Source organism: Melanerpes formicivorus, unplaced genomic scaffold, assembly GCF_026170545.1.
Source record: "Melanerpes formicivorus ecotype bairdi unplaced genomic scaffold, bMelFor1.0.p_v2 SCAF_16, whole genome shotgun sequence".
NCBI classification, from domain to species: Eukaryota; Metazoa; Chordata; class Aves; order Piciformes; family Picidae; genus Melanerpes; species Melanerpes formicivorus.
Genome location: NW_027142368.1, coordinates 3,250,230 through 3,274,817, shown reverse-complemented (window position 1 = coordinate 3,274,817; position 24,588 = coordinate 3,250,230). Strand labels below are relative to the sequence as shown.

The following is a 24,588-nucleotide window of genomic DNA, read 5'->3' as shown; positions in this document are numbered from 1 at the left end:
GCTCCGTGCATACTGAACACGTCTCAATGCTCTGAATTTGTTTGTACAGCTGGGAAATGCTCAAATTAACTATCTGTCAGGAGAAGTAAAATATTGCCAGGAGAGCATGGAGATGAAATCCAAGCCAATGGGAGAAAATGACAAAATGGCATCCTGTGATATGAATCACTTTTACAGAATGACTCCCGCTATAAATCTGCAGTTTCTGGACAGGAGATCATTAGCAGCAGCAGCACAGGTACTTTCAACAACTTAGCAGCATAGAAATCTTGAGGATTTATTAAGACTGATATCAGCCACCCACTTGTCACTTTATTTGTAGGTGGTGAGATTCATTTATGACTGTAAAAATCAACAAAAAGGGGGGGGAAATGGCTTCTTAAAATAATATATCATACAGGCACACCAGTTTAATAATGACCTCTTTTAAAATCTCCATTTTAACTTAAAACTCAAAAAGGTCTGCCTGAAGCAGAGCCAGACAAAGCTTTGTCTGATATATCATCATCAGTGCTTATCAATGTCAGTGTTTTCAGAACCAAGTTTCTGAGGCATTGTTTTGCTGCTTAAAAATGAGACCTAATCGTGGCCTTCCAGTATCTTAAGGGGGCCTACAAGAAAGCTGGGGAGGGACATTTTAGGGTGTCAGGGAGTGATAGAACTGGGGGGGAATGGAACAAAAATAGAAATGGGTAGATTCAGATTGGATGTTAGGAAGTTCTCCACCATGAGGGTGGCAAGATACTGGAACAGGTCGACCAGGGAGGTGGTAGAAGCCTCATCCCTGAAGGTTTTTAAGGCCTGGCTGGATGTGACACTGAGCAACCTGACCTAGTGTGAGGGGTCTCTGTCCATGGCAGGGGGGTTGGAACTAGATGATCCTTGAGGTTCCTTCCAACCCTAACAATTCTGTGATTGTCTCATGGGATTTGAAAAGGAACATCCTTTGAAATTAACAACTGTAAAATGCTTCATCTTTACAAATGGCAATGTTTGCAATAATGAATTACTGAATGATAATAAACAAACTCCACAAGGTTAGGGATCTAGATTCATGGAGGACACATTCAGAGTACCCATTATGACATCCAAAAGTGTCATTAGGGCATCAAGCTCAGAAGGGCAATGAGCAGGGCCTGCATAAATGGCACTAGAGGATGCCAAACTCCAGTGCTTTCAACAGCACATTACTCTCCTGAATAGCAAATGCCAAAGCAGAGTGTGACGCAGGTGCTATTTTTAGCTGCAGGGATTCAGTCCTAAAGAAGCACCTCTATACAGAAAAGCACAAATTTAACTTCAAATAATTTCTTTGAAGTTTGACCCTTGTGAAAGGATGGATTTGCTCATGTCCACCTGCACAAACAGCAAGGTATTCAGCTCCAAGAGGCAATAAGGCACAGAACATTAAGAGACCCTACAGGAACAGCTAAAGGTTTATCTTGCCCAGACATAGACCGGCCATAACTGTCCAGGGAAGGCTAAGACCATAGCAAATAGGCTACATCTCTCAATACTTTCTGAAGCTCTAACCATTTCCAGCTCTGGGGACTTCCTTGTCTAGATGGGATTTCTGTGTGTTCAGCCTTCCTAGACCTTTCACTTCTATTACCTTATTCAGCGATTTCTTGAAGCCAGATAAAACGTTTAACACACATTGGAAAGAGATTGTTGACCAGTTTGTAAACAAGGACTCCCCTTTTTTGTGTGTGTGCCTCTTATCAGCTTCAAAGTCCTACAGTTTTGTACTGAAAAGACTAACCAACTACCACATCATTGCTGTTTTTTGCAGGTTCCATCATGTGCCCCCATGCTACCTCTTTCCACAATGAAGCATCCTAACCCACTCTGTCACTCAAAAAAACTACTCCACTGATCCCCTTCACTCATAAAAAGTTACTGCATTGCCTTGTTCTGACTCTTAAAAGAAAGTAAGCTTTACTTGTGCACCAAGCACCTTTTAAACTCCTTTTCAGTTTCTTAAAGCTGTATTCCCAAGTCATATCATAAATAGTTTCCTAACTTTTGTGAAAATGTCCTCAGCACCCACAGGAGTCTCCACAGGACGTAGAAAGGAAGTGTTCATATCAACACCACCGCCTTCTTTCCAGATTTGGAAAGCACTATAATTTGGGAGGCACAACTATTTGAGTTTTCCTGATGTATTTCACACTCAAAAAGGCTGATGCTGATCTAAGGGGTCCCTGAAAGCTGAAGAAAGTCCAGAAAGGGAATGATATAGCTCTGTTAAGAAACAAACTGCAAACTGACAGGGACAGTTAAGCCAGAAGCAGTAAGGTTTAACCTCTGCCATTCTGTACACCACTGCATATGAACATAAGGAATTATGGGAAGAAACTGATGAGCCACTGCAGTCAATGTAAGTTTTTAATGTCTTCTTACATGTTTTGCCATCGCTGCTAAATTGGCCAGCCAGCCCCAAGGAGCTACACACATGAATACAAGATCAATAGTACATATCAAACACAACTGGATATACCATCCTCCTCAGACAAAAGTAAACCCAAAATATGTTACAGAATACACCAGGTTGGAAAAGACCTTCAAGATCATCAAGTCCAACTTATCACCCAACACCATCCAATCAACTAAACCATGGCACCAAGCGCCTCATCCAGTCTCTCTTTAAACACTTTGAGTGATGGTGACTCCACCACCTCCTTGGACAGCCAATTCCAATGGCAAATCACTCTCTGAAGAATTTCTAACATCCAGCCTAAACCTCCCCTGGCACAGCTTGAAACTGTGTCCTCTTGTTTTGTCACTGGTTGCCTGTTAAGGAGCTTTGCCATCTCGGAAGCAGCTCACATAGAAGGAAAAGCTTTCCTTACGAAAACAGATCAAATCTTTGTGCTTGTGGAGGGATGCCTCATTATCTACAGCCTTATCCTGTCTCACGTACTTAGCTGCAACCTAGTGCTGCCTGCAAGCTGATCCTTCTGGGAGCCACTCATTTTTCATCAGTCTGCTTCTATCTAATACAAAAAGCAAGCTGCATATCTGACTAGAAGAGCACGTTATCTATTTTGATAGAGGCTGGACTCTACAGCAACCAGCAGCTTCTTCCAGCTGCCAATGAAGTCACCAGGGCACCTGGGTGAAAGTCCACCATGTTTCCATTTTCCTATGCACAGAGAAATGGCCATAGGGCTTCAAAATTCCCTATGCATTATTAACAGAGTGCTCAACACTGATTCAGGGGAGGATTGTGGAATTCTTACTATGCTAAATTTCTACAGCATAGTCGTCTTATAAATTTCCTTGGCACGACAAGTCAGACTTTCCAATGTGTAGACTAGTCCTCTTGCCTAGGACTGCTACAAAGGGAATTAAAATCTGAAAGGATTAATAGCTCCCTAATAGTCTACAATAACACAAATCAATTACTCTGCCATTTCTTTGAATTCTTACTGTATTAAGTATGAAACAATATACATTGAGAAAATAGGCGGTGGAGCAGATTTTTTTTGCCCTCTAATTGCATTGCCTGTTCCACCAGTTTGATAAATACAAGGCCAACAAAGCAAGTAATTACAACACACAGGATTTAAAATGGCTGATTGGCTTCTAATGTAACTTCAGTTTAAACAACAAAAAAAAAAGAGGATCAGCTAATTGAAGGAAGGAAGGGCACAGTTTCAGCTGAGGAAGATAATACTAGGAGGAGATCTACCTCTTTTCAGTGGCAAAACACAGAAGTACCAAACATGGTTAAGTTTCTGGGTTATCTTTCCAAATAGTAATACTCTCCGAATGAGCCACCATGGAACAACACTCTGATGACACAAAAAACAGCCCCAACAAATCCAGCAAATAGCAGCAGTTAGTTATCCAGCAGTTTGAGCTTCTGAATATTCACTAGAAGATTGTAGCGGCATTTTTTACTCTCATTTTTCAACAGAGACAGCTTTTTTGAGATGTCAGTCTATACACAAATGCTTTATACTGCATACAAATTCTTTAGAGGCTGAGGGAGCTGGGATTGTTTAGCCTGGAGAAGAGGAGGCTCAGGGGTGACCTCATTGCCCTCTACAACTACCTGAAGGGTGGTTGTAGCCAGGAAGGGGTTGGCCTCTTCTCCCAGCCAACCAGCACCAGAACAAGAGAACACAGTCTCAAGCTGCGCCAGGGGAGGTTTAGACTTGAGGTGAGGAGAAAGTTCTTCACCGAGCGAGTCATTCGTCATTGGAACGGGCTGCCCAGGAAGGTGGTTGAGTTGCCGTCCCTGGAGGTGTTCAAGAGGAGATTGGACGTGGCACTTGGTGCCATGGTCTAGTCATGGGGTCTGTTTTGATAGGTTGGACTCGATGATCCTAGAGGTCTCTTCCAACCTTAGTTATACTGCGATACTTTGTGATTTAATTGATTTTTCTGGCAGCTAGCTGGGCAAGATATGAAAAGGGAATGTTTCAGAGCTATGTAGCCAAGTTTACCTTTTGGGTATTCCCTGAAGCTGCTAGTAGTTTTTAATCAAGGATGGTACATTTTGTTTGTTAAGGGGGGGGAAAAAACCAACAAACAAACCACCCCCAAAAATAACAAGTATTCCTACTTTCTGCTAGCTAGTTTCTAGGCTCAGAGAAACTGCCTTAAGTGCAGTTCTGGGCCCCTCAGTTTAGGAAGGACATTGAGACACTTGAACGTGTCCAGAGAAGGGCAACAAGGCAGGGGAGAGGCCTCGAGCACAGCCCTGTGAGGAGAGGCTGAGGGAGCTGGGGTTGCTTAGCCTGGAGAAGAGGAGGCTCAGGGCAGACCTTCTTGCTGTCTACAACTACCTGAAGGGAGGTTGTAGCCAGGAGGGGGTTGGTCTCTTCTCTCTAGCAACCAGCACCAGAACAAGAGGACACAGTCTCAAGCTGCACCAGGGGAAGTTTAGGCTCGAGGTGAGAAGAAAGTTCTTCACTGAGAGAGTCATTCGTCATTGGAATGGGCTGCCCAGGAAGGTGGTGGAGTCACCTTCCCTGGAGGTGTTCAAGAGGGGACTGGATGTGGTACTTGGTCCCATGGTCTAGTCATGAGGTCTGTGGTGACAGGTTGGACTCTATGATCTTTGAGGTCTCTTCCAACCTTGGTGATACTGTGATACTGTGTTTTCTCAGCATGGGAGCTACCACGACAGTCTGCCACTTAAGTGAAGACAAGCTGTACTATAATACAAAGAGGAACTCAGAAATCATTCAGTGCTTCTATTAAGCAAATTCTGATTATAATTTGAAATACGAAGTATGAGTTCCAGCTGTCTTTTCATGGAGGCAAGCTTCCTTCCTCCTATACTTTATGTTTTATCTTTCTTCCCAGCTCTCTTCCTTCTTCTTTAGGAAAAATGAAAGTGAGAAGAAAACCAAAACAAGCAAACAATGTCCTCCTGCACCTCCGCAACCCGCAGCAGCGTAAAAATGATTAAGTAAGTCCTGCCTTAGTCCAGATGATTTCTTCTGCAACAACAATTACGAGCTTGAAACCAAGAAAAACAACTTGCACAGCTGCAGCTGACACGAGATTGTCAGTTTCCAGAGCTCCTGATAAAATTTATGCTGCGCCCTTATTTCTGCTCCAGGCTAGTTATGAAAACATCAAAACCAAAAGATGCATTATGTGATTTCTGCTCATTTTTAGCTGCCCTCTATTTGCCTGGTTTAGCTTTCAAGGAAGATGTACCCGAATTTAACAAGAAAAAGTTTCACAACAAATGCATTCAATTAATTCAACTTCTCCCAGAAAGAAACTTGCTGTACTCTTGAATTGCTCCCAATAAGGTTGTCCTAGGAAAAAGCATTTAAATTCAAGGGAGGCTCCAGTCAAGCAAGATCTTAACCTGATCTCTGCAAAACTCTTCAGTATCTTCTGAAGGTTCCAATTTTCCACATCACCCCTGCAATTCTCTATTGAGTCCCTTCCAGTACACAAACAGAACCTTTAAACCCAAGGCACCAAAACTAACAATAGAATTTTATTATTGGTCTCCCTAGACCTGTTTATGAAGGAAAAGGCACCTCCCACCGCTACTTAATATTCCCCTGGCAAACAAATACAAGGATTGCATTTTCTCTATTGGCTACCACATCACACTGCTAGATCTTGTTCTGAGTCTTATTCTGCACATTACAAGTCACATTTTGACTGCCTCTTACAGTTACCTTAATTACCCAAGAAGTATTAATTCCTCTAACTTGATAAGGCAATTTTTCTACACAAAGCAATTCTCTCCCTGCTCATTTGCAGAGCCTCCACGAATAAAATTTCTTAACTGGGCAAAAAAGTTCAGACAGCTCAGATACTGATAATACATGCTAGAACATTAACCAGCACTTACTTTGCCAGGCTTGTTTGCATCAAAGCTGTTTTCTTTAAATTTCTCCTGCAGGGTCTCAGCTAACCGACAAAGCAAGGCACCATTATCCAATTTCTCCATAAAGGTTTCTGCTGTTATTTCTCTACCTGAACAGCAAACAGAAAGTTAACATGGCAGAGAGCATGCAATAGTATAGACTACAATTTGTGCAAGATGAGAAATCAGTAGAAATCTTGACAACAACTGGAAATAAGCTTTAAACTAATATACTGCCATTGCTTGGAATATTTGGTGAATAACCTCACTGGTGCTTTACTGGTAGACATAGAGCATGTTATTCAAAAGCAGCATGCTTTCTTTGGGAAGGCATGTGTCACTTGGAAAGGAACTCTTGCATATCAGACTCCATAAGTCTCATTTTACTTTTGAGGTTCCAGTGCTTTCAACATAGAGTTTTAAAAGACAGCATACAGCAGGCAAATGCTTTATCCCAGTGAGCACGGGTAGCTGTAGTCTAAGAGTTGTTACCAACCTTTCAGTTTACTTTGAAACAGAAAAGGGGGGGGGGGGAACACAACAACAACAACCCAACATTCAAGGAGGGAAGAACTGTACTTTTGAAAAAAGACTTAAGATTTGATCCTGCAAGAAGCTGACAAGATACCACAGTGACTGCAATGCTCCCCTGAAAGAGCTTGCTCAGAAGTCAGTTACATTCAAAAATAGGGAGGAGGTTGAGGTTACATATCAGCTTGCCACACAGATCAACATTTTCACCCAAAGAACAAAGCCAAAGTCTTCCCATTTCAAAATGCATCAGCTCTTAAGCTAGATGATGCTATCCTTCAGCTGCCACAGAATATCCTCCCTGGCTACAGCAGAGCAGATAACCTTCCATTACACTGTGATTACACCCTCCTACCGGAGGCGATCATGAGTCTCATGACGACATGTGTATTCTGGCCAGCCTGCAGAGTCTAGATGAGAAGGGAACCATTTACCACCCCAGACTAAACTCACAGGATCTTACATTTCCTATGGAAGGTTTTCCATTTTCAAATTTCTCCTGGGAAAATTGTCTTCTTTTTGGACATTTCTTGACCAGCAGCTGTATTGTTCAGCTTTTCATTTGACTAATGCCAAGAGAGCATCAAGGACTTATTCTTGCTCTTCCTGTTAAGACAGGATATATTTGAGGGGGGGAGGGCAAGGGGGGTGGTGATAATTACGTATGTCATTTGGGATCAGGAATAACACTATCAACTCATTTTTCATAATCTGTTACACAGCACTCAGCAGTAATGGTCTGCCCTGCCAAATGGGCTGCCTTGCCAAAATAATGACAAACTTTAAAAACACAACTAAAAGTAAGAGTGGTTTCTCATCCCATCCACACCTACTCCTGACATTCAAAATGTCCAACCACCACTCTTCAGGTCGTATTTCCCACACATTTTTGTTCAGCATGCAGCTGCCTGAGTACACCAGGTGTTGTTTGGTTGGGTTTTTAGGGGGGGTTGTTGTTGGGGTCTGGGGGTTTCTGTTCAGTTTTGTTTGAGTTTGGTTTGGTTTGATGGGTTGGACGTGATGATCTTGAAGGTCTCTTCCAACCTGGTCTATTCTATTCTATTCTATTGTTTGGCTTTCCTCTCTCTAGTTAACTTGGGAAAACTGATTTTCCATGAGATCTCTGGAAACTGAAAACATTCACCTGTTTAGAGCAGGTCCACAATATTTCTTTGTCAAAACGCCCTAGGAAAAGTACATTTTAAAAAGCAAAGGAAAGGAAGTTTAGGTATTCCTTTTCACTTGGAAGAGAGGATGAAAACTAACAGCAGTAGTAAATAATCAAAGATTGCTATTGCACTTCTTCAGAGGGGAAAACTAACAGCAGAAGCAGCTAATAAAAATTCTTCTTGCACTTCTGCAATATGTGGCTGGTACATTGTAATCTGATAGTCAATGTGATTTATAACACTGAACAGAACAGTATTATAAAGCAATATGATAACAAAAATGCTAAAGTCAAGTCAATTTCTCTAGGTCCTTGCCTGAAAACTGTTGGCTGTTTCAGCATGCTTTGGAGGAAAAAAAAAAAAAGAGAAAACACACAAACAGAAGTATTTTCAGTTTGTTCAGCTAAAAATCAGTAACTAAGATTCTTGCACCAAATCACCTTCAGATACAATGGTAAAGATTTTTAGTGGAAGTTAAGCTGGCTTCTTCCAACACACTTCTATTCCAGCAATATCTATTTAATGTGAATTTTATCCCCCCCTTAACTCTCTCGCCATACACCCCACGTTATAGCTCCTGTACACCTAAATGACTTCTCCAGGCAAAAGAGCAGTAGCAGCACTGCAGACATTCAGTGGTAGCTTGTGCATAACTAACTGTCTTAGCAGTGCCTCCAGCTCAGCTGAAACCTGGGCTGAAACTACAATAGCCCACAGATACAAGAATGGAACATCTCAGCACCTCAAAAGCCTTCATCACCACTCCAGTCTATGTATTTTCCCATTTGCCCTATCAGTGGTTTTGGCAGAAGGTGCAAAGGCATTAAAAAACTGCCACTGTTATAGGAACTGCTTTAAGAGAGTATTACATTTTTATAATAGACTTTCTTTCTTCTTAAAAATAAACAACCAAACTCATTTCAAATATCTTTAGCCTACTCAAGATTCTTCTTTTATTTTGGAAAGCACAAGGTACAAGGAAAACCACATTCTACACATTTACTCTGCCCTATGATGCACAGATTTATTATTTCACTGGCTAAGCATTTAAAAACCTAAAACCTATCCAGAGGTATTTCACAGACATGGAAAAAATTCTCCTATCTTCTGCTGCTGCTTAACAATACATTTATATTCCTTTAAATGCTGAATTGCATTAGCAATGGTCACTGCATATTGTACACTAAGCTGGAGTACTTTAGTTCTGTTCCTTTTATGAAAGCTGAAAGAATGAGCTTTGCATTGAACATCTGTATCCAATGAAAAATATATTAGGTGTCAGCTTTCAATTCACTGTGTTTTATGGCTCCAAAAGGTGGCATTTCTTTGCTAAAACAGACACTCTGACATATTTAACAGTTGAAATGTATTGATTCAAATGAGAGTAATGTTCATAGCCTAAGGAGAAAAAAAATGGCTCTGTATATTTGTATGGAAAAAACATTAAACTCCATTAAAAATGTATAACTCCCCCTATAATTACAAGAAAGCAGTTGCAATGTTTTTATAGAATGGTAATAACATTAAGTATAATAATAAAAGAAAACCACCACTAAAAATATGGGGGGAAAAAACACAACAGCAAAAAACAGGAAAATGAAGGCTTTCTCAAACCTGCCAAGAATTGCTTACCCTCTCTTTGACCACAATCACCAGATGACCCTTGAAAAGACAAACTGTTGGACACAAACACCTACCACTGTGAGCAGCTCTCTGTCAGGCCACCCAGTCCTGGAGGTCCTAATGCATCCAGACTGGGAGGTCTATGAAAGAATAGCCAAAAAGAAGCCTATGCCCAGAGTGTGTGCCCAAGGGGTCAAAGACAAAGCATTCCACATGGACCATACAGAAGGTAGCAGAGGAGCTCAAAGACTAAATCAAAGTACCAAAATCTACTTGGTTCCTCTATTACTGCACTGAGTCCTTCACTACAATGCAGTGTTGACTCCAGCCTCACACCCAGCAGATCACCTATTGCAACTGTATACCTCAGTGCTAACACAAAGCTACTACATTACAAACATTTCACTCAGGTGCATCTCTGAAGCACACTGGTAGACAGATGAGCTTCTACAATCCTGAAGCACCAGTGGAACAGCTCCTCCTGACCTTCTCAAATTGCATGGCATTTAAACCCAAGATAACAAAACACAATCAAAATAGAGAAAACAAAGGCCAATGAGTTTACACCCATTAAAACTGGCTCTTTTCTGACAAGGCTACTTTTGTTTCCTACAGTAGTGGACAGCAAGAGGAATAGCTTTGACAGCATTGAGACATTTTCACTTACTTGAAATGGGGCATGTAAACAATCTCAAAGGCATGCTGATAGTGAACGAAATTATAAAGCCACTCAACTAACTAAGAAACTGACTCAGTGCTAGCAGGATCACTAGAAGCATCAGTAGTAAGACTTTACTGTACTCAGATATTTAAAACCTGTATTTCCCAGTGCCTTGAGCTGAGCCTGCCAAGACAAAATAAAGATATTGTGACAGAATCTTCTTAACAAGATGAACACTGAGCTGAAGCAGGTTGTGCATCAAATACAGGCAGCTTCTTGCAGAAGATTTCTCACTCTTCATCCCCTAAACTTTGTTCTTCAAGACACCTTTAATTCCAGAGCCAATCTCCAACTCAGGGCACAAGCTACCAAGTTTGGAGTGTGTCAGCAGTGAGAGTGTTGCTGAATGCTCCATTGGCCCTATACATACTAAAAACAGGGCTGAGAGACAATCATCATTTGCCAGACAGCTGGGTCAACACATCTCCTTAACTTAGCTACTGCAAGGATCTCTCAACTTAGGCTCCAGAGCTCTGCAGAGAGAAGAAACAACATCCATAGCTCAAATCTTCCACTATAGCACGCAACCCCAAACCTCTGCAATGCTGATGTGCCCCATTTTGAGAAGGTTATAATGTACAACACTGTATGAGTTAATCCCATCTGACACATTGATTTCATCTGCAATGGCCTTTTTTCCAGCCCCCAGAATACAGGCAGCTAAAATCTATTCAGCAATGAAGCTGTAATGACGAACTGTCCTCTCAGAAGCTCCAAGTTTCTCTGACATGGTTCCAAAAATAATTAGCAAAATGTGTGCAAGAGTGCTAGTGATTACTAAAAACAACCCCAAAACAATGTCCATACTAAATTAGAATACAATTCCCAAAGGCTCAGGGTGAAAATTCTTCAGTGTTATTTTCCAGCTGCACCATGTATCTGTCTTCCAATTTATCACTTGGGTAAAGCCAAATTCTAGCTATGCCTAATTTCCATCTAATATCAAAAGCCCTCATTCATGCTAGGAAGTGCAACAGCCTCTTGATGTTTTCCAGTTTGTCATTTCAAGCCCACACCAGGCTTTGCTGCTCCAAAACTGTCACCATTGCAACTTCCAGTACCACCAAGCAGAACGTATTTATCTCTCCACCAAAAATCAAACTACCTCAGGGAGGTTCAGCCCAGTAGAGCTTGCCTAAAATACTTTGGATTAAAACAAAACACACAAAAAGCCCCAAACCACAAACAAACTTACATTTGAAAAGATTCTGTCCTTGTTGAATCGTACTCCAGATGAATGACCAAAATACAGATGAAACAAAACATGAACCAGCATGATAACTAATTGAAATGCACATTCATTTTCTGTATAAACTGAGACATTCTACTGCATTAAATCTGGCATTAAAGACACTTACAATGAGGCCACCCGAGTTAAAGCACAGAGCAAACTGTGGATACACAGAATATTATCTGCACATCCATGGCTGTGAAGATGCACTGACCATTAATGCAAAGGGTTTTGTTACTTCTATGGAGGGAAAAAAACATCCCTTATGACAAAACCAAAAAGGCTTGCATATCCTTCTACCCTTATGATGCTGAAAAGTGAGACAATACAAAGAGGTTTTCACAAGATAACAGCATGCTATAAATTCCTACCTATTTTTCTTACAGCAACATGCTCATATGTCCCTCTTCTCATTAAAGTTAACTTCAATTACAGAGCAATTAAACCACATTTTTAATTCTGAGTTAGGATATTTACATTATTATTAATTACTTCAATTCCCTTACACCTAATTTAGTTTGCATGTGAATTTTAACTTCATTATCAATTTGAATAACAGTATCTACACAGGAATTCCAAGCAGTTTAACAAATATTTCCATTTTTTTTCAGGACAAACAGCTTGGTATGAGAAGGTGTGGGGGGAAACACATTAGCCAAATGAACTGTGTATCCTGCTTAATTAAAATCAAGTTGTGCCCATTTATTTCTGCAGCACAGAATTTGGGGTCCATATGAAAAATCAGATTTTTAATTATAGTTGGCACTTCAGAACCTCCTGCTGCTTGCTACTTTCTTGCTAAAAAAAAAGTGACCTCATTCCTAAACTTGTCACTGTGAGAACTCTGTTATGAATGGCAAACAAGCTTCTATTTGTTTTAGAGTGGCTTCATTGTTTCAAATATTTAAACAATATATTAAATCTTTAATGGAATGTGCTGCTTCTGATTCAAAAACCAGTCCTTTGGACTGCTCTCTTGTGGTAATTGGCATGAAAAGTCAGGATTTCTGGATTTTGTTCTGGTATTGTCTAGACAATTTTATATTCTAAACTCATTAGTTTAAATGGAATTACCACACAAACATGTAATTTAAAACAAGTGCCACTTCTGCAGTCGTGGATTCAGCACTATTCCAGCTCTAAAATGGGCATTGCCTACCTGCAAAATACTGTGTTGCATTCTGCTGACACTACTTAGTGACTACACCACTCATAACATCATGACACTTCCCTTCCTCTTAGGAAAAAAAAAGAAGAAGAAAAAGGAAATACAGCAATGTAGAATGTGCAGATAAAAGGCACTAGATATATTCTGTCCCTGTATGATATCACTGAGATGGTTCAGCTACAGTTTGCCAAGACAAGACACTGCCTGTGTCTCATCAAAACAGACTTTCAGGGGGGAAAAACTGAAAAAAACCCAAATAGACAAACAAAAAAATCACCCAAAAAATCCCACCCTAAACCACACAACACTTTACAATGTTCAAGCAAATTATCCTCCAAGAGAAAATCCATGGAAGCTTCATGTAAACACCACCTCCTCTGCAATATTTCCTCCTCTTTCTTTGATGAGAGGAACTGCTGGCATGCTTCCCTCAGGATGAGGTATTGCCTAAGTCATGCATTTCTTTCGTAGAATCCTTTGGACTTACAGAGATCACACAAAAGCCATTTTCCCCTGACTGTTCTCAACAAACAACATACTATTTCCTGGCTCAGAGCTCCTAAATTCCACCTTCTTGAATGAGTCGCATAGCCCACAGAACTGTCTCTCTCCTTGCTGCCAGGGACATACTCTCATTAGCTCCTAGTCATGTGTACCTCATTTTGTAGTTGGCTCTTGGTTTGCATCCTTTCATCAACATGTTTTGGCTTCACATACCAAGACATACAGCTGCAACTGGTAAACCTCCAGGTCCCAGCTGAAGCCACTAAGTCTGACCCTTCTCTGCACAAGCTCCCACAAGTCTTAGCATGAATTGCTATGAGAGGCAACTATCAATCACTCCTACTTGGGCGGCATAGGACTTTTTAATGGCTCCTTCCATTCAAGACAGTCAGCACAGCCATAGCCTTTAGGAAGCCTACCAATACAAATGGAAAATGTGGGTGATGGCAGTAATTAGCACCATCCAGTTTAATGGCATTCAAACAGAAAACACATGCAAAAGAACACTTAAAAACAAAGAACTGAGGAAAAACAAACATGAAATTAATAATAAAGTTCAACTAGGCTACTCATGGCAACAGTGTGAAGGCAAATTACTTATTAGCTCTTCTGACTCTGCTGCACTATGTGGAGGTAGCTACCTACTCAAGATTACCTTTATTTTTGAAATGCAAAGAGGTCTGAAGGACTGAAGACCCAACTAAGAGTAGAAATTACTTCCTGTCCAGTAACTGCATTTGATCTTTTTGCATCTTACCCAGTAGGTTCGTGAGCCACAGGGCCAAATCCTCTTTCATTGGCAACAGGTTGGCCTCATGTCTGCTTGCAAGCCACTGACTGTATTGATGCATATCAGAGAGGCCAGGCCCACGTGCCTTTGGGCTCAGAGCAGTGCACATTGCTTATCTGCTTCTTGTACCTGTGTTGTTATATACAGAAAAGAAAAAAAATAGAAAAAGAAAATGATTACTAGGTTGCACCAAATCAAGTTTCACAGATTCAGAAGATAAGAACAGTAACTGTGATTCTAATAAGTCAGCTGTCAGACAAACAGATGTGGATATAACACATTGATGAGGGAAGGTTTGTTTTGTTAACTGATCAGGTTGCCAGTGGTTAAATCATAGAGATAAATGTCAGCTTCATTTGTACTCACCAAACTATTCATGTTGTCAACACATAACCAAGTATTCTGCAAGGAGTGATTAAAATCAAATCAAACCAAACATTTTACTCAAAGCTAACAACTCAATATGATGCCTGATCCATTCAAAATAATGGAAAGCTTCAGAGATTTTTTTGGATCAAGCCCAGGAAAAACACGGGAACACCTGAGTTACGCCACCACAGCAAACTACTGGCAATTAATAAGTGCTGTTACCAAATGGAACCAGTCTATTCTACAGCTTCAGAATACCTGAGGTAAACCCCCCCCACTGAATAGCATAGTATCTTCAGAAAGCTGCACAACAGCTAGTGCTGGTCAGCCACCCCTCCTACTTCCACCTTTTATACAAATATTCTTCTGCTTCGGTGACAACTTGCTAAAACATTAGCTTCAGGTAAGACAACAGTCATCTGTTAAATATCAGTGAAGCAGTGTGAGTCCTGCAGCAGTCAGAGACTTCAAGCCTGCTGGACCTATATCTTTGCTTCTGAGGGCATAACTTCCCCACCTGCAGCAAAAGTGTGCTCAGGAAAGGTTCTTTTGCTCTCTGAAAAGAAACAGACCTGGCCCCAAATGCCTGTAGCAACGGGCTGAGATACTTTCTTGCCTGGTAGGCTGTAGCCTGCTGAAAGCCCAGTCAATATCAACTAGCAGACACAAGGTCTTACATACCTGTATAAGGCACCAGACAGACATTAAGTGAAGAGCTGAATAGTTCTTTGCCTGTTGTTAACTGTCTGATCCACATTAACTGTGGTTACACTTGTCAGAAGGCTTCAACTTATGATACTCTCCAAACCCTGCTTTCTTATTTCCTTTACATACCTTTCAAGTCAGGTAAGAGGTAACACTGATTTCTAAAACCACAAAAAAAAAAACCCCAACCCTACAACTTGTTTTACTATTCCATTGTGGCCTGGAAACACAAGAATACTAAAAACAATTCCTCTGCCAAAAAGAAAAAATAAAAAGAAGAAAATGCTTGCAGAATGTTAAAAATCAATTGCCTTTCCATAAAACTGTGCTGTATTTCCAAATATATGAGATGCTATTTTTTTAAGACTAGAGAAAAAAAGAGGGAAGGCTTCTGGAGCAGCTACATGGAGACAGTCTGGGTTTCTCCAGCAGTCTGTGAAACAACTTAGGCTGATCTCTGTAAAGATGCAGAGCAAAGGAGGAAAGAAAGATAGGCAGGCAACAAAAGTCTCTAGAAGCTGGAAATGATTCAGACATCTGAATGGGGGGAATGGAATGAAGCTGGAGGTGGGGAGATTCAGCCTGGATGTGAGGAGGAAGTTCTTCACCATGAGAGTGGTGAAACCCTGGAATGGGTTGTCCATGGAGGTGCTTGGGGCCCCGTCCCTGGAAGTGTTTAAGACCAGGCTGGATGAGGCTCTGGCCAGGCTGATCTAGTGTGGGGTGTCCCTGCCCATGGCAGGGGGGTTGGAACTAGATGATCCTTGTGGTCCCTTCCAACCCTGACAAGATACTATGATACTATGATCTCCACACTGTGAATAGGTCTGCTTGAAATGGTAGCCCTGAACTAATAATAATGTTTAGGTCAATTTACAAAGCAAGCCTGCAAAGTGAGGATTGTGGAATGAGAAAAGTAATGCTCATGAAGAGTCTCCACTGAGAAGAATCCTGGGGAAGCACAGATGACTTGCACACAATCTAACCTTATCTCTGTGGAAGTTTTCTTTAGTTTCATTTCTAAAGACATTATTTTTTTCCCCTCCCTGCTACTTCCCTGAAAACCTGTCCTACACCTCAGTAAAATCCTTTGTTAGGACCAAAGCAACAAAACTCCTACCTTGCATTTTAAAAGTAAATATAAAATACAATAAAAATGAAAAGTAAAATCAGCCTCAAAGAGCAGAGCACAGTTTGTTATCCATAGCTCCTGTCACAAATTCTGCAAGTGAGACTGTGGAATAGTTATCAAACAGCAAGCATCAAATAGGACTGCCTCTGGCCAGCCTGATCTAGTGTAAGGTGCCCCTGCCCATGGCAGGGGGGTTGGAACTAGATGATCCTTGTGGTCCCTTCCAACCCTGCCTGACTCTATGATTAAAAACTGTCAAACTCTTCATTATTCTTTATGGAAAGACTGATCACTACTAAACTTCTAAGTTTAACTCAAGCCTCCACAATACTTCAGTGCTGAAGTACCAAAGCTTCATTAAAATACTCATCTGCATTATCAAGTGTAATAGTCCATAAATAAACCATTAAAACTTCTCACGCTCTAGCTGGGATGTGTAAAGAAGCTGAATTGAGTTAGGTGAAGGTGACAGTAGTTGGATCCTGAATTCCTTCAAGACCCCTTTGAGGATTCTACGTGCAGTCAAGGTCAGGCTCTTGATTCTTCACTCAGATACTGTCAACTCCTCTCCTTGAAATGTCTGAATATATTTAATTTGTGGTGAGCTGGGGAGAAGTTTATTGACAATTTAGCAGTGAGGAATTTGGTCAGAGAAACAGACTAACTTGCCACAGAGACAGACAGTAGCATTCTAGGATACATCCCCACAGCTGAGGCAAGTTTCTTTGGCTCTGACAGCTATTTCATTCTTTACTTTTGGCAGGCATAAGGTATGAACAAAGTAGCCAAAAAAATATTGGTTTTCCTAATCTCCCTACTCTCTAACAGCAACATCAAATCGTCATATACACAGCCCTTTCAAACTAGCCAACACAAACACATCAAACATTTTATAGAAGGTTACACCTCTCTACAAACTGTTGAGGCTGACATGCTATGCAGAAGCATTTTCAAAACTTACCTCTAAATGCTTTCTTCCTCAGAAAGCAACCTCTTCCCTCTACTATTCTGAATGCAGACGAGGAAAGGTCTTTAACTACTTCTCACTCTGTTTTGTTACAGGCCATATTTATGCAGCACACCTCTTTTTTTCCACCCCTCAGTAAGAGGATGACATCTCAAATTCTTAGACTTATTGTCTAGCTGAAGAAATCAGTGTGGGATAGTTTACAGCAGACCCAGTGACAAGTAATAGATTCAAACACACTAAAAGATTATATTTCCCTCTGCTTTCTTTTACCAAACAGTGAAGTTTTTATTTTGCTTTACAGTAGTGCATTTAGTTTTCTGTGTATTGTTGCTCAGTGTTTGTATTTTGCCAGCAGTGTAATTTACACTATCTGCTGACTGCTGTCAGTGATCATCAGGTGAAAGCAATGAGAATCAAACAAGTGATCTTCTGTAGGTCCATTGGCTTTTCTCAGGGTTAACTGGTAGAACAAAAGGATTTGGGAATGATACACACAAGGGAGGCAAAGAGTCTTTAACCTAGAAAGTTAAATTGTCTGCACAATTAGGCACTCAGAGTTGCAGATCCCTGCACTCAATTCCATCTCCTATTCCAAGCACCTTCCTTACCTGCAAAACTGTGGTAATACTTTTCAACTAAAATCAAGTATAATTGGGAGGGAAACATTTATTCAGTGTAGTAAAAATGTATGTATGAAAGTGTGAGTGTATGCATAGATACACATACAGAGAAAATATACCTGTGAATTAATCATACAAACCAGTAAGATTTCACTCCAAATAGCCCATGCAGTTCCAGGATACACACATAAGGACTTGTTCTGAGTAGCTGCTGGCTATGCAGAGCTCTCTACTAGGCAAGTTTCATTGTCACTTCACTCTTACTCCTAATTACAGCATGTGCATCTGTTCTCTAACAAAAGGAGGCTTGAACCACTCCTTTCAACTTGCTCCTAGATAGAATCCTTCTAGGTCAGGGCTGAAGAAGTCTTGCTGAGTCACTTGCTCTTTATGACTTGGCTCGAGAATTAGCATAGACATTAGGTATCACGTGAAACATTTTTCTTTGTACTGAGTTAGAAAAGAATAAAAGGAGGTGTCTATGGAGGGGAAAGAAGTAAGTCATAAACCAAAGGCAGAACTCTGTTTAGAGTAAAGGTCCTGTTTGCTCCATACCGGCCTGTCCCTGACACTGTGCATCCATTCTTGGTCCCTCCAAGTACTATTGCCTAGCAGACAATCTCATTGACGGGCTCTGTTCAGCTGGCAGATAAACCAGAACTATCCAGGGCTGGAGATCTGCACATAAGCCAAATCAACGGCCCAGTTGTTCTACAGAGCTGGAACAACTCGAAAGGCACACCTTGCACTTTGGGTTCAAAGACTGTTTCATAATATCTTCAATAAATTAAGCTTTAAGTTTGTGAAATGAGGTCTCTTGTAATATGACTGAGGAAATACATTAGCTATTGGTTATAGAAGAAACAGCTTATCATGCACAGAACTGTGCAATAGCTCTACTGTCAGTGGTAGAAAGCAACCAGGAACTTAGACAAGAGCAGCAATAGTTTTCTCTGAAGGAACTGGAACTTGAGCACCAGACTGCACATTGGCTTTGACAGAAGGGTATCGGCTATAACTGCAGACAATCTCCTGCTGTCTTAGAGAGAAGGTAATGCTATTGGAAAGCAGCCACCCTGGAAAGAGAGGAGACAGAGGATCAAAAGCCAGAACAGAGCTCATGAGTGTCTGGCAAAGGTCTCTGCTGGATCTCCCTGCTAGTTCTAATCACCCCAAGCAGATGGAAAGGAACAGAACTCTTGAAACTTTACTGGAGTGTAAGTGTGAAGCACTCACTGTAACTGCAAGTTGGTTGCAAAAAAGAAGCTTAATTAAATAAAAGATCAAATGTTCAAGAACAGATTAAAATGCAGCAACAAAATAACATTTGTGCATGCAGAAATGAGGCTTCCCACAATTTGGGAGCCCTACTTGGAATCACCACTTCCACATAATCAAGTGCCATTTTTATACACATAGCACGTCCAAGCATAAATACAACCACACTTGAAAACTGATTTCAGTTTTCCTACCTCAGTCTTGGCATACATTCCAGATTTGGAGAGTGTATCATTAGTTCACAGGCTAAAGGCTGCTCTTGCTTTTCCATCCCCTCACCCACATACATACATGTGTATACACACATATATGCAGAAAATTGACAAATGTACATATACATGCATGTATATTTGCCATATTAATGTCTTCCTTTGAGAGCCACAGAGGTAACTTACAACTTCAGCAACTGGTATTTTTACCATCAGGAAACTGTTCCCTATGATGAGATCTGCTAGACAGTGGAATAACTTCCCCAAGTGAAACCACAAAAGCTCCCACACTTGAATGGATGAAAAGAAGGGGGGGGGGGGGGGGGAAGAGACCTGTCAGTCACTATCAGATGCTACTCAGTCAAGCTTTACCACCTGCAATTTCCAGTTTACTACAGAACAGTAATCACTGTGATGTTACCCTTAGACAGATTTAAAAAACCAAACACAATCACTTTTGAAGTGATTCTCCTACTACAGCTCTCCTAGGGCTATTGCAGAGCTTTCCCTTCTGCAAGAAAGAAGAGGTCATTCTTGCTTGCATCATCCTAAACACATACATCCATAAGATTAATTTTCTCACTACTATAAACAAGCAGATAAAACATAAGCTCATGAATGCAGCAAGCATATTTTTGTAAGGAAATTCAATTTTTCTAGTTACTTTATTATCCTTATAAACTATACCACAACCAATTTAGCCCAAGGTTTCTGGAGCTTTCCCAGATTAACTTGGAGCATACTGTACACGTTAGGAGCAGGGGGAGGGGCACTGGAGGGGAACCACCATCTGAAAGTCATTAATCAATTAGAATTTTTAAGGGCTTACATCAAAATGTGATCTACACTGATAAAGTAAACTTTAATCACAAGAAGCCTTTGTCCTTTACATTATGAATATACATGTTGCAAATGTATGCAGTGCTTTGAGCAGAGCATAGCAAACCTGGCACAATAGCTCACCAATACTCTAGACCAAAGCGAAGTTAACTGCACTTAAAAATCTGAGCTAATCATTGGAAGCCTAGACATTTTCAGGACTATGCCTAGTAGAAACAGTTTTATTGCCTTGATAATGTCTCCCCTACCAAAAGGAAAGCAAAAAGTCCTTCTCACACAGACCAAACCTACACTTGAGGAATGTTCAATATCCACTTGCTCATACAATTATAACTTTTGGAAACTGAGCCCAGTTCCTAACCCAGTCCAAAAACTGTTGACTTGCCTTTGCCTGGCACTTACTGTATGGTTTTTCTGCTTGTCTAAGCATAATAGCCATTAAAAAATAGTACAAATGAAGTTTCAACCTCCAACAACTAGAAAAGGAAATACATACTTAAACTGACATACATCTTACAAGGAGCACAAGCGTGTCTTGCTGCAAGCACACTATGCAGACAGCATTACAAGCTGACTCCAAATCAGCAAGTTGGCTTTTAATTATGAAGTTCCAGTCCTAAATCCTGTCCTGAAATTTGTGTGAAGCTTAGCTGAGAGGTGTAAAATGAAGTTGAAGAGGTACTTTGGACAGTATGTCTGCCAATTTAAATAGGACTGTGGGTAAAATAAAGAAAGTGACCAAATGAGTTAGTAGCCTGAAGCCAATAAGAGTTAGAAACTTGAAGACAGTACTGCCTCATCCTCACCTCACCACCTCCATCTAGGTTTGGTGGTGGTTCCAACTAGGGTACCACAGTGTAATACTGTTCAGATGTTCTATGGTACCATGTGAAATGAAGTAAGGAATGTCTGTTAATTTCCTATTAAATCACAATCCACATCACAAAACCATCATAAAACCATTACACTTGGCAGAGCATCTACCCCACACTGAAGAAAGCATTCATAATTTCATGGACATGGAAAAGGAAGAATAGGGGGGTTTTGTTCATTTTTAATTTCAAAATAGTATCAGAAGAGTGCTGAAACTGCACAGGGGAGCCCGCGATGCATCCTCCTGATAGCCCAGGAGCCCTTCTCTCCAAGGAGCAGCAAAGCCAGTGGAACCAGCAGGCTCAGCTGCCTCCGCGCTGCAGCAGGATGCTGACAGCAGTCCCAGATCAGGAAGACAGCAACCTTCAATTCTTACATTTGAAGAAACAAAGCCCTCATAAAGTCAAACTCTACTCTCCGGAGATTTGGATCTGCGCTTAGAGAGGAAAGCAAGGACCAGGAAGGATGGGCATGAGAATGGTTTCATCCCGCCTGCCCTTCGGGGCTGCGGAAGAGACAGGCCAGAAGCCACCCGCACCGCGGCAGCGCTCAGCCGCCTCCGCCCACCACTTGCCGCAGCCTCCGAGGCAGGCGCCCGCTCCTCCCGTTCTCCCCTCTCGCTCCCTGCGCCGCCAAAAGCCCAAGGCTACGCGGGGCGGCCCGAGATAAGGCAGAGACTGGGGCGGGGGAGGGACCTCACAGCGGGTAGAGGCTACAGGAAAGACGGACTGGAGCCGCGCACGCTGCCTCACAGGGGGAATCCCCCCTCCCACACACCCTCTCCGAGCGGCCGGCAGCCCCCACTCCCCCCCAGCTCTCACCCGCCGCCGAGCCGGGCTCTGCGCTGCGCGGGGAGGCGTTCGTCCTCCTCGGGGCCCCTCCACACTAAGGCTAAGCTAATGGCTTTGCCATGAGTGCTGGAAGCGCTGCTTCGAGCTCTGCCCCCACGGGGGCAGGACCAAGCAAACCCGCCGCGGCCCCCAGACCTCCGCGGGATGCCCGGGGCTGTTCGCCAGCAAGCCCCGGGCTCGCCGCAGACAACATCGGGGAACGACTCTTGCATCTCACCGCACACCCACTCACGCTCTCGGTCCGCCTCCGCGCTGCTTTCAAACTGCGGACAGCCAAAAAGCGAAGGAAAAAACAAAACCAAAACCAAACCAAAACAACCAAGAACACACATACGCACACATTAAGAGAGGAAAAAAAAAAAAAAAAAAAAAAGCCCCAAAACATCAGCAAACCACAACTAAACTACAGAACCCCACAACCACGCGAAGTGCCCCGCTGCCCAGCGCGCAGGCATCCGCAGCCGTCCCCGAGCCCTGCCGCTTCCCCGGCGGGTCCCCTGCAGCCGCCCCGGGACACGGGGTGTACAAAACAAAAGCACCTTCTCTGCAGCGACGAGCCACCGCGAAGCTCACCTTCCCGCTTCGCTCCCGGGCCCTTTCTCTTTAAACTCGAAGGTAGCCGGCGAGAGCCACGAAACGCCCTCAACTCAAAGGAGACCGGGCTGTAGGCTCCGCCGGGGGGCCCGCAATGAGCCCCGCTGGGGCGGACAGGGCTCCCTCCCGCCGCCGGGGCAGGCGGGAGGGCAGGCAGGACTCGGCTGCCGCCGCCGCCGGAGTAGACAGGAGGGCTCGGCGGGGTTCCCCTCTCCGGAAGGGCAGGAGGACAAGCAGGACTCCCGTGGCCGCACTCCGCTGAACCCCCCCGCCTCCAGCAGCTGCCTCCGTCCCCCCGAGCTGAGCTGAGCTGAGCAGACCAGCAGCAGCCGCGCTGCCGCTCCTCATACTTTTGCCCGCTCGGCTCGGTGCTCTCTTTGGGAAACCCTTACTTTTTTTTTTTACTTTTTTTTTTTTTTTTTTCCCCTTTGAACCGGTTTCCTATATTTCAGCACTCCGCGCAGCCTGAACGGAAGTGAAATCCTTACTTTTTTTCAGAGGGACGGCAAACGCAGTTCACACTGATTTACCCTTGAAATGCTGAGATATTGTATTACAGCCCTTGGCAGCCAGTTGGTGCTTTGGACCATTTCTCTCTTTCTATTGTTACTCCCTTTCCAAGACTCTTGATTGTGGAAAAACAAAACAAAAAAAAAGATATATATATAAAGGAGAAAGGAAAATTTCATATGCAAGATAAAGCTCTCTTCTAATTTGACTGATTGTCTCTGGGATTTTTTACCACTTAACAGCATCTATTTTGTCTTTTATTTTGGTTGGTTGGTTTGTTGGTTGGGGTTTTTTTTTTCCTGGCTAAAGGAACATTTTGGGGAATGGCATCATATATTTCTCCAAAACAACATCATGCCACCTTGCAGTCTGCTGTGACTGAGCACTAAAGTATGCTGCTCCTAAATCAATTATTCTTGCATGACACTTTTAGAAGAGTAATGGTTTGAAATGTTGCTTGTTCTTGTGCTTTGTTTGCCAAGCGAATTCCTAGCACACCTTTATTTCAGGCATTTCATTCTCACCTTCCCTCATTTTTGTGACATTTCAACATTTTCTTAAATGTCAGAGATAACCCTCTCCAACTGGTGTTTATTCATGTAGTCCCTGCCCAGAGAAGCCCCTTTCGTGAATTCAATAGTGGGAAACAGATGTTCAGACTCCTGCCCCTCTCAGTGCAGGGATGTAGATTGTCTTGTTGAGTTTCCTAACGATATCATGTTATCACTTTCCAGAAGAGTGCTCCAGTCAAACAGCACACATTTTTTTCTCTTTCCCAGTGTCTATCTACTTGGTTAAATTGTTCTAGCCAAAGCACATTGCATATAATTACGCTGAAGGAATTGTTTTAACCTGGTTGCTGAAAATCACATCAAGCCGACCCTTGTTTTTTATTTACATTCATTTCTTTGTACTCTGGTCTGCTGGGAAAACTTGATTTGCACAATTAATGCTGGACTATTTCTCAATAATTGCACTGTAAGCAAATTCCTGTTCTCCAAGCAGATGTTCCCATCTAGCCAATCAGGATACACACATCTTTTGTTATTTATTGTATTCCTCACTCATATTTTGCTGCTCTGATGGGCTATTAAATGCTGTGATGAGTGCTACGTAAATGAGAGCATTTCATCAGCATGCTGATGTATTTAACCATGATGAGCTCTAGCCATGTACTATGTCAGTAACAGTCCAGAATTAAATACGCTCCTAGTTTAGTTGTGGTTAGCAAAATTTGGATGCCTCTGGGCATGACAATTTTCTTTGGCTCATCCAATTTCTTGCTTAGAAGAAATAAAAACGAGAAGGGGAGGGGGGAGGTGGAATGCATGTTGAGCTGATAAGCAAATTCCTGTATGAACTTAATTATCTGACCTTGAGAAAGACTTTTTAATAATAATGAGCAGCAATTTAAATCCAATTTATGTGTCACCTCAATATAAACCTCAGCTTGAGATGAGAACACCAATTCAGTTAAGGCTCTATACTTAAAAAGTCCTGCCACTTTATAGAGAAGTTGGAAAAGACTCCTCTAAGCAGCCCTTACTTGTC

At 42.1% G+C, this 24,588-nt stretch overlaps 1 protein-coding gene across 2 annotated transcripts in view; it reads right to left on the bottom strand.

The window, feature by feature from the left end:
- The window catches only part of GAS2 (growth arrest specific 2), an 88,093-nt gene extending 65,173 nt beyond the window's left edge, over window positions 1-22,920 (bottom strand). Inside the window, exons 1-3 of one of the 2 annotated variants that reach the window (XM_068148582.1) lie at window positions 22,507-22,920; window positions 14,054-14,215; window positions 6,335-6,459 (exon numbers count right to left, since the gene is read on the bottom strand). In XM_068148582.1, coding sequence (XP_068004683.1) covers window positions 6,335-6,459; window positions 14,054-14,195 — 267 coding nt within the window. In that variant the 5' untranslated portion in view covers window positions 14,196-14,215; window positions 22,507-22,920. Of the gene's footprint in view, window positions 1-6,334; window positions 6,460-14,053; window positions 14,216-21,903; window positions 21,955-22,506 lie in introns of those variants that run through there. The other variant, XM_068148583.1, reaches the window with a different exon arrangement.
- Between the last annotated feature and the right edge of the window lie 1,668 nt (window positions 22,921-24,588).